We start from the raw sequence: 13,199 nt of genomic DNA on the forward strand, positions 1-13,199 counted from the left end.
GTAACAATACTGCTATGGCCCTCGAGCGTGTGCACACACGTCCCGCTGCTCGCATCCCAGATCTTAACAGCGCTGTCCAAAGACGCTGACGCTAGCCGGGTCGAGTCGTGCGAGAAGGCCACCGAGTTAACCCGATCGCTATGGCCCTCGAGCGTCTGCAGGCACGCACTCCAGCCGTTGCTCATAGCTGGCTTGACGGCTACTCCCCTAGGCTCTTCGTGCTGGAACAGCCTTCTTACTATGCTATCAGCTGGACTGAACAGCAGAGCAGATGCGTATGCCTGTAAAGGATAGTTCTCGATCGCCTCCTTATGATACATAATAAACCGTCGTGCATCGTACACGATCTTATTCAATACGTCCGTGTCTCTAAGTCCCTAGCTACGTTAGTAACTACACTGTGAAGGCCGTGTATAGATGTAGTTGTGTTAGCCGTACCTGGACTAGATCCCATAACCTTGTCATCGAGACTACCCCTTTGGCCATGCTTCTGCACAAACTAAGCGCTTCTAGCCAGTAGAGATATTTTTGCTTAAGAAACACGTCTATAGCTGTAGTGATTTCTTGATTAGTAGCACTAGGTTTCGAGTCGCAGAAGTGGTCAACCCAGTACACACATGGGTAGTGCGACACGGCTAGAGGATCGGGAAGAAGTGGCTTAACGTCTTCTATAGCATATCCAGGCGCTTGAAGGTTGTATACATCTCTACGTAGTGTCTCGTGCAGAATTGCAAGTGATTTCGCGAAGATATCTTGATGCACACATTCTATACCGTCTAGAAAGACGTCGTTTAACGCTTTTGTAACAAGGAAGTCCTTAGCTGATTGATGCACAAAGTACACCGTATCGTCTCGCAGCGTTAGGAATGATCCGCAGAGACCAACGATCTCCCGCACGGACTCTAGATCATTAACAAGGTCTGTAAGTTGCTTAGTTAATATAACTAGCTCGCTAACTGTGACCGGTCGATATAGGACAGCAGCTACTGCTAGCACCCGCAGACATCTTCGAGCGCTACTAGACTTGCGTATCTGGTCTAGCATCTGCCTATAAAGTGAGTCTAAACCAGGCGGAAACTGGGCTAGCTTCTCTTGCACGTCCCACTTTGGCGTCGCTTTGAGGTCTTGGCACACCAACGCAACCCAGAGGAAAGTGTCGTTCGCGTTCGACATTAAGTGCTGGAGCACCGCGTCTTGCACCTCTGGCGTGTAGCGCTTCTCTTGGGCTAGGCGACACACCTTCTGCCGGATAAACACATCTACTGCTGCAGCCACCGACTCGGCGTTCAACTCAAGGCTGAGCCTCATTTTGTGCTCAGCACGCTCCAGTTCTTCCTTAATATCTGGCCAGTTGCGACTAGATACGATCCACTTGACACGAGAGGACGCAGACGACTGCTTCGCGATAAAACTGAGCAATTTTGGTAAGTCTGTCGCGCATTCGTCGAGCGCGTCAATAATTAGGCACGTTGTGCCTAGGCCTGCATCTTGCAGCACGTCAGCGAAGATTTCTGTCAGGGCGACCCAGGCGTTCGCGTCCTCGAACAAGCTTTTGCCGGCGTGGTCGTGCTTCCTGCGAACGTGCGATGCAAGCGACGGCTGCCGGTGCACAAGCATGTACAGCAAGCCCCGTAGCACAGCTGTGGCACTATTAATGCGCGTGTCGGTCGCTTGGCAGAAAAAGTATGATATAAGGGTAGGTTTCGGCGTCAAGTTTTGCAGTTCGTCGATAATACCACACAGCAGCATCGTCTTGCCTTTGCCAGGATCGCCTTTCACCCAGAGCAGTCCGCTGTGTTGGTCCTCATGCCACTGCCTGAACGTGGTGTTGTCGAGGATCCAGCGGTAGGAGTCTGCTAGCAGTCCACCTTTGGTGTCCTCAATGCGCTTCTTGTCATCGCACGGATCTGTTTGGCGTATGTCTTGAATGCATCGTTCTAGCTTGTCGACCTCGTCTATTAAACGCTTGAACGCGCCGGCCTCGCCCTCGCCATATAACGGCGCTAGCTCAACATCGAGGATGCCTTGCAGGCAATATGCTTTATCCTCGTCGCGCCTAGTCTTCCGGCCTTCTGCCCACCTCAACCGCTCGTTAATGATAAACCGAGAAAGCGGGGCCCCGTTGAGCACTTCGGACGGAATGCTAGTTATCTCGTGGATCATTGTCTGCAATGATGTCTTACTACCAAGACTCTCTCCTTCTTGCGAGAAGAACTCGACTATAGCTGGAGCAAGAAGCTCTTGAAGAGTCCAGCCACGCTTAAACCACCGGCTCGACCTAAAAGCAGGCTCCCAGCTAAGCCTAGCAGCTCTGTCGCAGGCTTTCCTCTTCCTTTTCCAAACATCCGACAGATATACATAACACCGAGCTGCATCGCGGTACCAGCGAAACATTGATCGGATGGAGAAGGCAAGTTCAGCCTTGTTAGCCTTGTCGATGCAGCACGTGTCGATCCAGAAGTACTGGAGGCTGTCGCGCCGTGCCTGTTCTCCGCAGAAGACGATCTTCTTATAGCCCGGCTTTGTCTTGCCGCCGCCTGCCTGGAGGTCTGCAAAGGTCACCTCGTCGCCATCTGCGCCCCAGGTGTGTGAGAGTATCGCGTAAGGGGGTATGTCGCCATCGTCGAAGCTGTGGATGCTGAGCTCTCCGCTTTCGCTGTACTGTAAGAGCCGCATAGGTTCGTGTGGGTGTATCGTAGGTATGTGCGACGGGAACGGGATTCGAAAGGTTGAACTTGGTAGCCTAGTCGCGCGGGCGCTTGTTGCTTGTTAGCTGCTTTCCTACTAGATACCGATGGACGGTCAGCATACAGAGAGAAGGACGAGCAGGTGCACCAGCTAAGGTACCAACAGGATCCCGTGATGCGTCAAGATGTCGCGAACTGAGGCTGCCGGCTCTCGCTGTGTTGTTGACTTTGTGGTGAAGCCTTCGTGAAGCCCCAGGTGGGGTATGCAAGGCGTGCCATGCATGCGCTGTGCATTGCTCGCAAGGCTGAAGCGCGTCTGCATCGAAAGCTGCCGAGGACATGAGGCCCCAAATGAGAGAGCAGTCACGCAGATACAACATTTGTGAACATCATCTAGGTTCAAATTTGACTTAAAATACCCTTTCTATCCAGCCTGCGCAAGGCCGCGAAATACTTCATACAGAGCTAGAGAAAGTGGTCTAGTACATCCTAGCTACAGGCGCTCTCCATGCAGATACCGGCGCATGCGTTAGCTCAGGCGCATCGATCCGCTGCGCTACTGTGGGCTTTGGCGACCGCAGGACCGTTGATCCTTCTAGCGCGTCGCTCTTGCGCTTACGCCCGCGCTTCGGCTTGCCTGCTAAAGCTTGCTCCATTGCAGCACGCTTTGCCCTAGCCTCCTCAAGATCTTCGAAACTCATCACCTTAGCCTTGCCTAGAACTACCGACTTTGTCGACCGGCGGGTTTTGGCTTCTCGATTAATCTGAAGGAGGAAATGATTACGATCTTTGAGGAGGGCCTGCTCAGCGAAGGATACCTTGGCCGCGCTTGCCAGTTTCTGTATGCGTCTCTGTAGACGGTCTTTGCTCGTCTTTTCAAGCATGTGTGTGTCCTTTGTAATTAGATCATGCAGCGACGTAAGCGCTTCTGTCGTCACTGGTGTTACTGGCGTGGTAGGCGTACGGGGCATATCGTCCAACATATCAGCACTCGCAGTCTCGGTTCCTGGATTTGATATGTTGCTTACTTCCGCTGGAGGTTTAGGGACATCTCTGAGCACTCGTTCCGGGTTGAAAGGGAACAGGCCAGTTGCAGACCACCCAGCTCTAATGTTCCTTTTAGTTAGTGCGCGATCTCTTGCAGGGCTATAGAGATAAGTAAAATGCTCTTTGCCAACAATATCTACGCCTCCTTGGTTGAGTCGCTCGACTTGTTCACGATACGCGCTCTTCAAAGGTGCAAAAGGGCCGACATCGCATGGCTGCAGCTTGTGAGAGGTGTGAGAAGGCAGACGACACAAGATAATGTTGTTAGTAAAGCAGAACTCTAGGATTTCGAGCGTTTCATGAGTCCCAAAGCCATCACAGATTAGCACTCGTGGGTTTCCACCTGCTCCCTCACGTGTCTGGGGGTCAAACACGCGCTTGAGCCACTCTAAGCTAATCTTAGAGTCGTTGTACCCATTCTCTGAGTGCGCATAGTGCCATCCAGGGGTGCTGTGGGTGGTCCACTTGCTGCGATGGGTCGATGCTGGCCATATAATGAGTGGCAGGAGGGCCCTTCCGTCAGCACTGATGCACTCAATAACAGTTACCATAGTGCGCTTGACACCCGCACCCCTACTACCTTGCCGATCGTCCTTGCCGACTAGGACTTTTGCGGAGCCAAGCATGCTTAGCATGACTCCAGTTTCGTCCATATTATACACGTTTTCTGGCAGTACGCATGGATCCTGTAGTACCTGGCCAATCACATCGAACCACTCTACTATCTTCTCATATATGTTGCTTCCGTGGCGCTTCCAGTCTATCGATCTGACCCTTCTCGCCTGGAGTTCGGGGTGACGCTTCTCGAACGCTCGTGGCCAGTTCTTCCCTGGACGCTTGATCGACTCGCTCTTCGTGGACCGCTGGCGGGCTATGCTAAACGCTAGCGAGCGAAGATACTTAACGCGCACAGGTTGTCCGAGACTAGACATCAGTAGCAGGAACTTTACAAGCGCCTTCTCCTCCTCTCGAGTTAAGTACTGCTGACTCTGAGCCTGCTCTGCTCGTGAGCGTCGTCCAAGCCTACGGTGGATCAGAGTTGAGATAGGGACATCGCCGTGCTCTGATCGAGTAGCAAATGTATCACGCACACCATCAGGCAGACGTTGCGCGAGCGCCTGGCTGGCTGGATCCATGTTCGTGGTTGTGGTGACTGAGGGATACCTCGAGCGCGAAGCCAACCGAATCCAACACCAGTCTGCTTCTAAGAATAGCCGGCAACACGCAGCACCCGATAGAAGCTTCTAGAACTCTGCGCCACAGCTTCAACCCTTTTGGCATAGCGCAGGTGTACATCGTAGGCCGCTAAGCGTTCGCAATCCAGCTGTGCTAGCGTTTTAAATCCTTTCGCTAATGCGAAGGACTGGCACACCGAGCCGGAAAAACTCGGAGCGCATCTGAACAGAGGCTGCATATCTTTATAGTGTGGCTAAAGATTTTTTAGCTTACTCTAAGTTATATACAATCTCCGAACAGGCAAGTAGAGCTTCTGTAAGAGGTAGGACAGGGGTGTTTTGGTGTCGCACCTTCCCACGCTCAACACGAAAGACTCACGTATGTCCCTTAGATCGCTGTAATTTTACTATTTGAGGCTTGCGATAGATAGAGGTAGATCTAGTAAGCATATAAATGTGTATTTATGTCTAAGAGCCTCTGCGGCTTGGGTGTAAGGTGCTTGGGCAGTGTTGGTGGTTCGTTGCGGAGGGATGTTCGACCCACAGGGATGGACGTTACTTAATATAGTAGATAACTAGTTAATTTATAAAGTAAGTAAAATCTATACCGAATGTCCCTCTAAATATCTATACAGCGGTTGAATATGCCGAGCCAAGCACCATTCTTCGCACAAATTCTCCAGTGACAGCATGCGGCGAGATATTGGTAGGCAGTTCAACAGAATTGCAAAAGCCCCTGTTGCGGTTGCCGCGGTAGCTCAACCTGTTCCAGATATGACCAGCTCCCGTGTTGGGCAAGATGGCAAAGCAAATGCCACAAGAATCCATTACCTGCAACCTTTTACTCTTTTTGCTTGTGTAGATGCTGTTTTGAATTTCGATGTTGGTCTCTAACAGAAATCCTACATGAGCTCGTGGTACTGTACCCTTAACGACGATAATGTCGATCTTAGAGCCAAGTCCACCTCTTGAGGATTCTTTGATATCTGTGAATGCCTGGAGTGCAACATTTGTTAAACCAATACCCGTGCCGGCATCGTAAGATGTCCTTATCAGGCTTTCGTAGTTATGGACTGCGAAATCAAGAGGAACAGGTTCCATATACCGTGGAAGAAGGTCTCTCGCTTTTTGGCTTATTCTTTCCTTCAAAGCCTCATGAGAGGACTCATCTACCAAATTGTAATTGCTGTAAACATCTTGAATTGTCTTGGTCATCTCTTCAGTGGCACTTCTTCTATTCTTGCCTGTATGAAGCTCTTGTGAGTGCGTGTCATTGTCTTGAAAGAGAATCTTGTCTTTAGTCTGTATTAGATTGAAGCGATAGCCTTCGCGCGTTTTCTGGAAAGCACTCTGCCAGTCAGAATTCTCAAGATGTAAGCTGCCGGTTTGCGCTAAATATTCAGTCCATAGTTGGATCCCTTGATGGAGAGTCTTAATACTCGCTAGTTTCAAAAGAGCTTCGGTATCTCTAGTCGGGTAACGTAGTGGCCTATTTGGAAAGATTACAGTAACACTTCTTGGTTTGATGCGGTCGAAGATAAACTTTAACACTACTAAGAGATTAAATTGTAGTTTCTAATAATTAGGAAGATCTTTATGTAAGAAAACCCGGAATGATCTTTCCACTACTTTAGCCTGAAACTTTCCATCGGTTACTAAGTCCCATAGAGATTCTTTGGTCTTCTCTTGGCCTGTTACTGGAAGCGGAATGCGGACTGGCATATGGCTGATGGTTTCATTCTTATGAGAACGTGGTTTAGAGCAAGCATGTCCCATCCTTTGAAAAGAAGACCGGAATACTTGTTACTGTTTGTTAGAAGCGTATTGTGGTGGTTGTTAGGGGTTTTAATCTAGAATATAATCTCTGTGAAACTTCGATCACCTTCCTCTATAGGGTCATCTATGTTGCTGAACCTTATATGCCCCTTTGACCTTACATTAAGTGCCACGTGCATGACTGAGAGCATGATATAAAATAGGATGCATTGCTTAAAATTAGATGCAACTATAGCCTAAAAGGTTCTTCTTGTACATTTTATACTTTTAATATGCAAATTAAATCTACTTAGACTTTTGTGCTATTTGCAATCGTTCGTTTATATGTCTTTGTGGGCAAGCCCGCACCCTTTTACTGGGATTCATAGGTGACAAAGCTGATCATGCTATTGAATGGTGATCCAAACTATTAAGGTCTAGGCTGGGGTTAGCAACCTTTTCCTTGCAAGGGCTATTATAGAGATGTGACTTATTATGAAGCTTATGCTACTTGGTATACTGGAAGTACGGTAACGTTTTAGTATGTCAGCTTATACTCGAATAATTCTAGAAAATTACTTATAGCATGCCTGTAGTATTTATGACTCTATAAATACGACTGGCGCTAGCATACACGAGCTAGGCGCAGCTTATTTAGGAGGCTCTTGTTAGGTATTATTTTCCTACGATAATGGAGAAACCTGGATTGTCGTGCAAAGCTGGGAAGGAAACTGCGTGCGTGTATAAAAGGGTTAAGAAGGTAAACTTATGAATTCTTATAACATTGATTAAAGTTACTCTTTTGATATTCCTGATTCCCTTCTAGGGGGAGATGCAGTAATCTTCGTATGGTAAGTTAGACTCTTCCTTCATAGTGCGCCGCTGACTTAATAGGACCTGGCTAAATTTATCCGGTAATCGAGAGTTCTATATGTTATGCTCGCCTATCTGGTTGATAGGAGCATAATCTCTGATTAAAATTCTATCTGGTTATCTAATGTATATTGCTAACCTTTAGGAGGATCTAGAAACACTAGATTTATAGTATCTAGCCTGGTCTTGGTGCTATGTTCCGCAAAATGTATGGGTTCGCTATCCCCAACGGTATAAAGGCTTTAATCTACTAATCGTAGCCGATCCGCTTCTAGATAATAGCTAAATCCACTTTTTAGCGCTTGGAGACGATGGGGGATTATATAGCTTAGATAATAAAGAAAGGGTTAGAGCTCTTGCGCTTTAATCTAGTTAAAGCCCCGCTACTTAAGCATGTGTAAGATAGCTTTGGGTAAGAGAAAAAGATAATTCTTATAGGTAGCTAGTTCGTCTAGATCATTAATATTTCATAAAACTATTAGTTAATTGCTCTGCTCTCGTCGTTAAGTGTATTAATCCCTACACCATCGACTAAGGTACAGTCGCTAGCGATTACGGCTTCACCCCTGTAGGCAGCGTTCCAAAAGTCTAGTCATTAGAAGATCGAGGATTAACTAATCACATAGATAGTTCTGCTACTAACTTCTTATACTAAGCTATATAAGGAAGGTAGGGCTGCTTAAAATCGTTGCGCAGCTGCGTGTAAGGGTGAAGCTATAATCGCTAATGACAGTATTTGTAATGGAGGTGAGTACTAATGCCCACTAAGTCGATACTACGCGATAACCACTCGGCCGCAGCTAACCTACTAGCAAAAGGTAAGTACGAGAATAATCTAAACTGATTATTCTAGTGTAGTATAATATATATAGGTATATAACATGTAACTTCGTTATAGTATTAAGATAGGTACTACTTTCCATAATATGTTAGTGCTGTGCTTTCTAGCCTTGAAAACCTCTATCGGTTGTGTTGAATAGGTTATATTGTGTTACTGCACCTAAAATTGAGGCCACATTCGTTCATGACTGTGCTATAACTATAAGAAAGAGATACCCTATTAATTAAAAGTTGTTTTACCCGCATTCTAAGTGCTAGAACATTTCTAGCCCCAATAAGTTCCTATTTTAAGGCCTTTCTACGAACATCATGACGACGCAAAATACCAGACAAAGTCTTTATTTACTCTGCGGTAAACGGCGGTCCAGCCGCACTCAGCACGTTCAAGATGTTTAAGTCTGTTCAAAAAAGACATATGCCAAAACTCAACGCCTAATAGAAAGAGTTTTGAGGGACAGCAGCAGCCCAGTTATTAGAGTCCATCACTACTACCATGACAGTTATATAAACAACGATATATCTAATTGCTTACAATATAGTTGTGACCTTTACGTAGAAGTTCCTAACATTGAAGCGCTCGCCGAACTGCCTGAGAATTTTGTAAGGCCGCGGTCTAAAGTACACCGCTACTAGAACTGCTAATTGTAGATAGTATGGCTTCTAAATGTATATTCCCTTAACTTACCTCTTGGCACGCATTGTAACAAAGGTTATAAGGCTCGCACATGTCTGATATTAACTATCTATATGCAATCTGCATCTAAATCTACGTAACGTGTCTTTTTAGAATCCTTGTATATATATGTTATAAGGTCGACAAACTACATCAAGCTATATTATCTTTCCATTTAGTAATGTCCTCGCGAAAAGCGCTTTGCATTAATCTTACTACTAAGGCAGAACATTGCGCTATATACTCAAAAATACTTGAAGTAGATAGCGGAAAAGCTAGTCTTGTGTATGTTTTAAGGGATTGTCGTTGTATAAGTCTATCATTATTCACATTAAGTTATGTTACTAATAATGAGAAGGTTATCTATAGCTTTTGTGTCTAGTTTCTGGGTGAGCCACCCTTTCTTCCTTACCAGCATACCGACCACATGGACTTTAGGTGGCAGAGACCGCTACAACTCTACAATCTAAAATACACTATCTACTTAGATACTAGAAGTTCTATTCGCATTGCCCTAGTTTACGGTAGGTTAATATTATGCATTTAAGGTAGTTAATTAGCTAATAATCAAGGCCACGTGTATTATTAAGCCTGCATTCTAACATAGGTAAGCTCTCCTAGAGAGCCAAACCAAAAATATGTTACTTGTCTAACGTGTAGGAATAGTATAACCAAGGTTAGGCGGTTACTGTCACATAATTAAATTATTGTACCCACCCAACGAGGTGTTAAGATTGTATCACGATGCAGCAGTCTATAGACTTATCACTAGATAGATTCTCTCGCAATTAATCGACCTTTTTTTCTAAGTAACTTTAATTAGGGCGACTACTCAATTCCGTAGCGGGCCGTTCGCGTTAACTTAATAGCTAGTAATATCTCTCGTCATCCGAGGTCTTCCGTGGTACTCTCTTAATCGTAACCTAGGCAGCCAGCGCGATAGGTACTAAGAAGATCCGGTATGTTATTTAATCTTTTAGATCTACTCTTATTCTGAGTTTGCTCCAGAATTTATTCCAAAACATCAAAGCTCACAATAACAACTACTACAACCTATTATAGAGAGTACCTGCTCGTATTGTCTAGATCGGTGGAGTATGCCCCGTTCTTAGAAAACTAGAAAACTCTTAAAGACAGCATGCGAAAAAATGCCAGAAATCTAGGGTGGACAGATGTAAGCATAACGTTATATAAAGGAATACGACGGGCATAGTACAATCTGTTAATAGAGAGCAAGGCGAAAACTGTATACAGTACGCATTACTATCCACAAATCGAAGAATGAATATTTATATAAAGCGCCCTAGGATACTATTCAAAAATGCTAGGAGTAGGAGTCTGCTTAATAAAGAGGACATTAAATGGAGAATACCTACTACTTCACTACAACTGCGCCGTCCCCTTCTCTACTACGTCTTAGTGTAACCACAACCCTTGTGGTCGGCAGGAAAACTGCTAAAGGCTTATACCTAATAAGGTAGTTCTACCTTATAATACGAACTTGCTTTGTGTACCTTACAGCATAATGCAACTAAGGGGTTATTATCTCTTACCTCTACGATATTACCCCTTGTATATAGCAGGTGTACATTTACCTACCTTTATTTATAGCTTTGTAAACGTGCCACTCCTATTATTATAGAGGATTATTATGCTATGATGTATAGAAGCATTCTTAGCAATTTATAGCATCTACCATCATAATTATATCTATGGTGATATCATAGCGTGCTATTTAGAATGTTTATATTCGACGAAGAGAAACCCCGCACTATAAGCAATGAGTTACAGGCAATATATACGCCTCACGTTCTATTGTTACACTTACTAAATAATGTCTTAGTTAAACTTTTGCTTGCGTGTGTTTATATAGACCTGTTAGAGTTAAATTTTTATAACTAAGATATCTTTACGGGCTCTCTATATTGTATATTACACACCTATTATACGATGTATGTAGTGCAAATCCTTCTAGTATTCTTAGTGACTACAGCTCGAGCACACATGTCGTTGTAGTATCCGCCCCCTCTCGGTGGTAATAGAGAAGCCAACTCTTTCACAACATAGGTGGATAAGGAGTTTAACTTTCTAATTAGATGCTGCAATTCTTAAGGAGAGCTAACACTGCCTTCCCCTGGCGATTGTCGTGGTTATCTTGCCCTTCTAGATACAGAGGAGGGCAGACCACAAGTTACATAGGAACCTGGCTAGGACGCGTACTTTAAGTTATCCGACCACATATATAGTATTAGTGTTCTAGGATCAACTTACTATAGTAGAAGCTGCTAAATTGGATTCTCTATAGATAAAGGTTAGACATAGAAAGTCGCGGCTTTATACTATAGGAACTGCCCTTATAGGAACAAAGACATACTCTAGGTGTTTAAATTCAAGGTCTCTCTAAATATACCAACAGGTACAGCAGTCTTTGCTTAGATCTGGTTAAACTATAAGCATGAATTTTTTATGAACTGTGCAGTAGTTTAGATTAGTTTAGGTTCTAGCAGTACCACCACGCACACTTATATAAGCTTTAAAACCGTTTCTATAACACGTTCTACTGCACTGTTAGATTCTAGTAGCGAGTCACTAAGGGGAGGTGAGTAAGATAAATCTAAAGGCTATAATAAAGACTTGATAGCCTGCAGCAGTTCGTACGGTGCAAAGCTAGCTAGAAGTGAATAGGAATACATTAAACATCGTCATAGTAGGAAGCATTCTAGGCAAAACTACTATATTTATAAATCCAACGTCTTAGCATTACCTGAAAAGCTCTATCGTAGGTTAGAAAACCTAGTTTTTAATATTTGCGATTAGAATACCGCACCTAGAATAGAAACTAGCTACTATTCTGTAGATGCACAATGTGCACCTAACGCTAAGTTAAAGAACCTAAAGAGTAATGACTTTGAGATTGGCTGGGGTGATGCGTGCGGCGTCGTCGAGGGAGACAAAGTGTACACTATTCAGAACATTGAGTGTTAAGGTTAGGGTCCTAGCAGATTTGCGAAGATGCTGTCCTAGTCTTTTTTATCGCAAAATTGAGATTCACATAGTATAACTTAACTAAGTAATGGACTCTCTAACATTATTAATACACGTATTGTTTGATTCTCTCCTGCGCCCTCTAGCCTATACCTTAATTAGAGACTTTATGTTATCATTTCAATTAGACTAATATACATAGGATACAACTGATGGCCTGTATTCGTATATATAAACAAAGAAAGTATAATTAATACAAAATAACCCTGCACAAGTAGTAGACGCAATACTTTCTAGTTTTGAGCACATCGCTAAGAAAGATGGCTATTTAAGACGGTTGTTACACTTCTTGTAAATATGTTCGCAACTTTGTGCGGATAATATGGGACTTTAAGCTCCGTCGCGGTGAATGTTGATGGAGTAGATTGACATGCTGCAGCCGCAATGACACCGAACCGGTCAAGTACATAGTTAACTGGCAGATCAGATTGGGTAATTGTCTTATACTTCAGAGTGTATGCTCTGCGGCCTTTCCTTTCAAAGTTGGTTTTGCCTGTCTAAGCAATAAGGTGCTCTAAGTCGACTAGGTAGAAAGGATTTAATGTCTTTCTTAGAAAACGCCCTTCTGTAATCCTTCTCAAAAGTAGCTGGTTAAGCTTAACCCGGGCGTCTTCCTAGACAGGATTTCGAGAAGCAGCAGCTGCAAGTACATCACAGTACTTGAGTCTCATCGAAGCCCACTCGTAGTGTTGAACCTTATTCATGCCCCAATATTGGGCTGTCTTAACAAGCGGAGCGAGACACTGCTTACTTTTTCTAATCTTGGATTGTGCCGTATTGATGAATTGCTCTCATTGCTTCGCATTAACGAGAGAATCTAGCTGCGGCTGTTCGTTCTTTCTATAATAGTAACACTCTTCTATCATAACCTCGTTTAGTTTTGTAAACAGCCAGTCAGCTTATTTTTGTTGCGAAAGCATCTCGTTGCGTATAGCTATGCATGCTTGGAATTTTTCATCTTCAGATAATATAGAGCGTAATGAGAACTGAAGTGCGCGGATGTTTGGTGAAGTAGGATTGAAGTCGAGTATATCGGTACTTTAAAGGCTTAGCGTTGAACAGATACTTCACTATAAGACCTACTTTTGCGTTGTCCTTTCCATC

At 44.4% G+C, this 13,199-nt stretch overlaps 5 protein-coding genes across 5 annotated transcripts; all 5 read right to left on the reverse strand.

Moving 5' to 3' along the window:
* Positions 1-5: 5 nt before the first annotated feature.
* Positions 6-2,676, reverse strand: COCVIDRAFT_29563 (hypothetical protein; the record flags this gene model as incomplete). Its single annotated transcript, XM_014697706.1, has 2 exons — positions 6-377; positions 439-2,676. Coding segments are annotated over 2 exons (2,610 nt in total), but the record flags the coding sequence as incomplete, so codon positions are not given.
* Positions 2,677-3,253: 577 nt separating this feature from the next.
* On the reverse strand, positions 3,254-4,624 carry COCVIDRAFT_82155 (hypothetical protein; the record flags this gene model as incomplete). Its single annotated transcript, XM_014697707.1, has 2 exons — positions 3,254-4,012; positions 4,109-4,624. Coding segments are annotated over 2 exons (1,275 nt in total), but the record flags the coding sequence as incomplete, so codon positions are not given.
* A 102-nt stretch (positions 4,625-4,726) lies between these two features.
* COCVIDRAFT_81687 (hypothetical protein) lies at positions 4,727-4,900 on the reverse strand (the record flags this gene model as incomplete). Its single annotated transcript, XM_014697708.1, has 1 exon — positions 4,727-4,900. A coding segment is annotated over one exon (174 nt), but the record flags the coding sequence as incomplete, so codon positions are not given.
* A 636-nt stretch (positions 4,901-5,536) lies between these two features.
* Positions 5,537-6,124, reverse strand: COCVIDRAFT_108338 (hypothetical protein; the record flags this gene model as incomplete). The annotated part of the gene is made up of 1 exon (XM_014697709.1): positions 5,537-6,124. One exon carries the CDS (start codon positions 6,122-6,124, stop codon positions 5,537-5,539), a length of 588 nt encoding a protein of 195 aa, XP_014553195.1.
* A 6,078-nt stretch (positions 6,125-12,202) lies between these two features.
* COCVIDRAFT_40755 (hypothetical protein) lies at positions 12,203-13,198 on the reverse strand (the record flags this gene model as incomplete). Its single annotated transcript, XM_014697710.1, has 4 exons — positions 12,203-12,328; positions 12,380-12,592; positions 12,716-12,851; positions 13,179-13,198. The coding sequence occupies 4 exons, from the start codon at positions 13,196-13,198 to the stop codon at positions 12,203-12,205; spliced, it is 495 nt and encodes a 164-aa protein (XP_014553196.1).
* Between the last annotated feature and the right edge of the window lies 1 nt (position 13,199).

Source organism: Bipolaris victoriae (genome assembly GCF_000527765.1).
Source record: "Bipolaris victoriae FI3 unplaced genomic scaffold scaffold_92, whole genome shotgun sequence".
NCBI classification, from domain to species: Eukaryota; Fungi; Ascomycota; class Dothideomycetes; order Pleosporales; family Pleosporaceae; genus Bipolaris; species Bipolaris victoriae.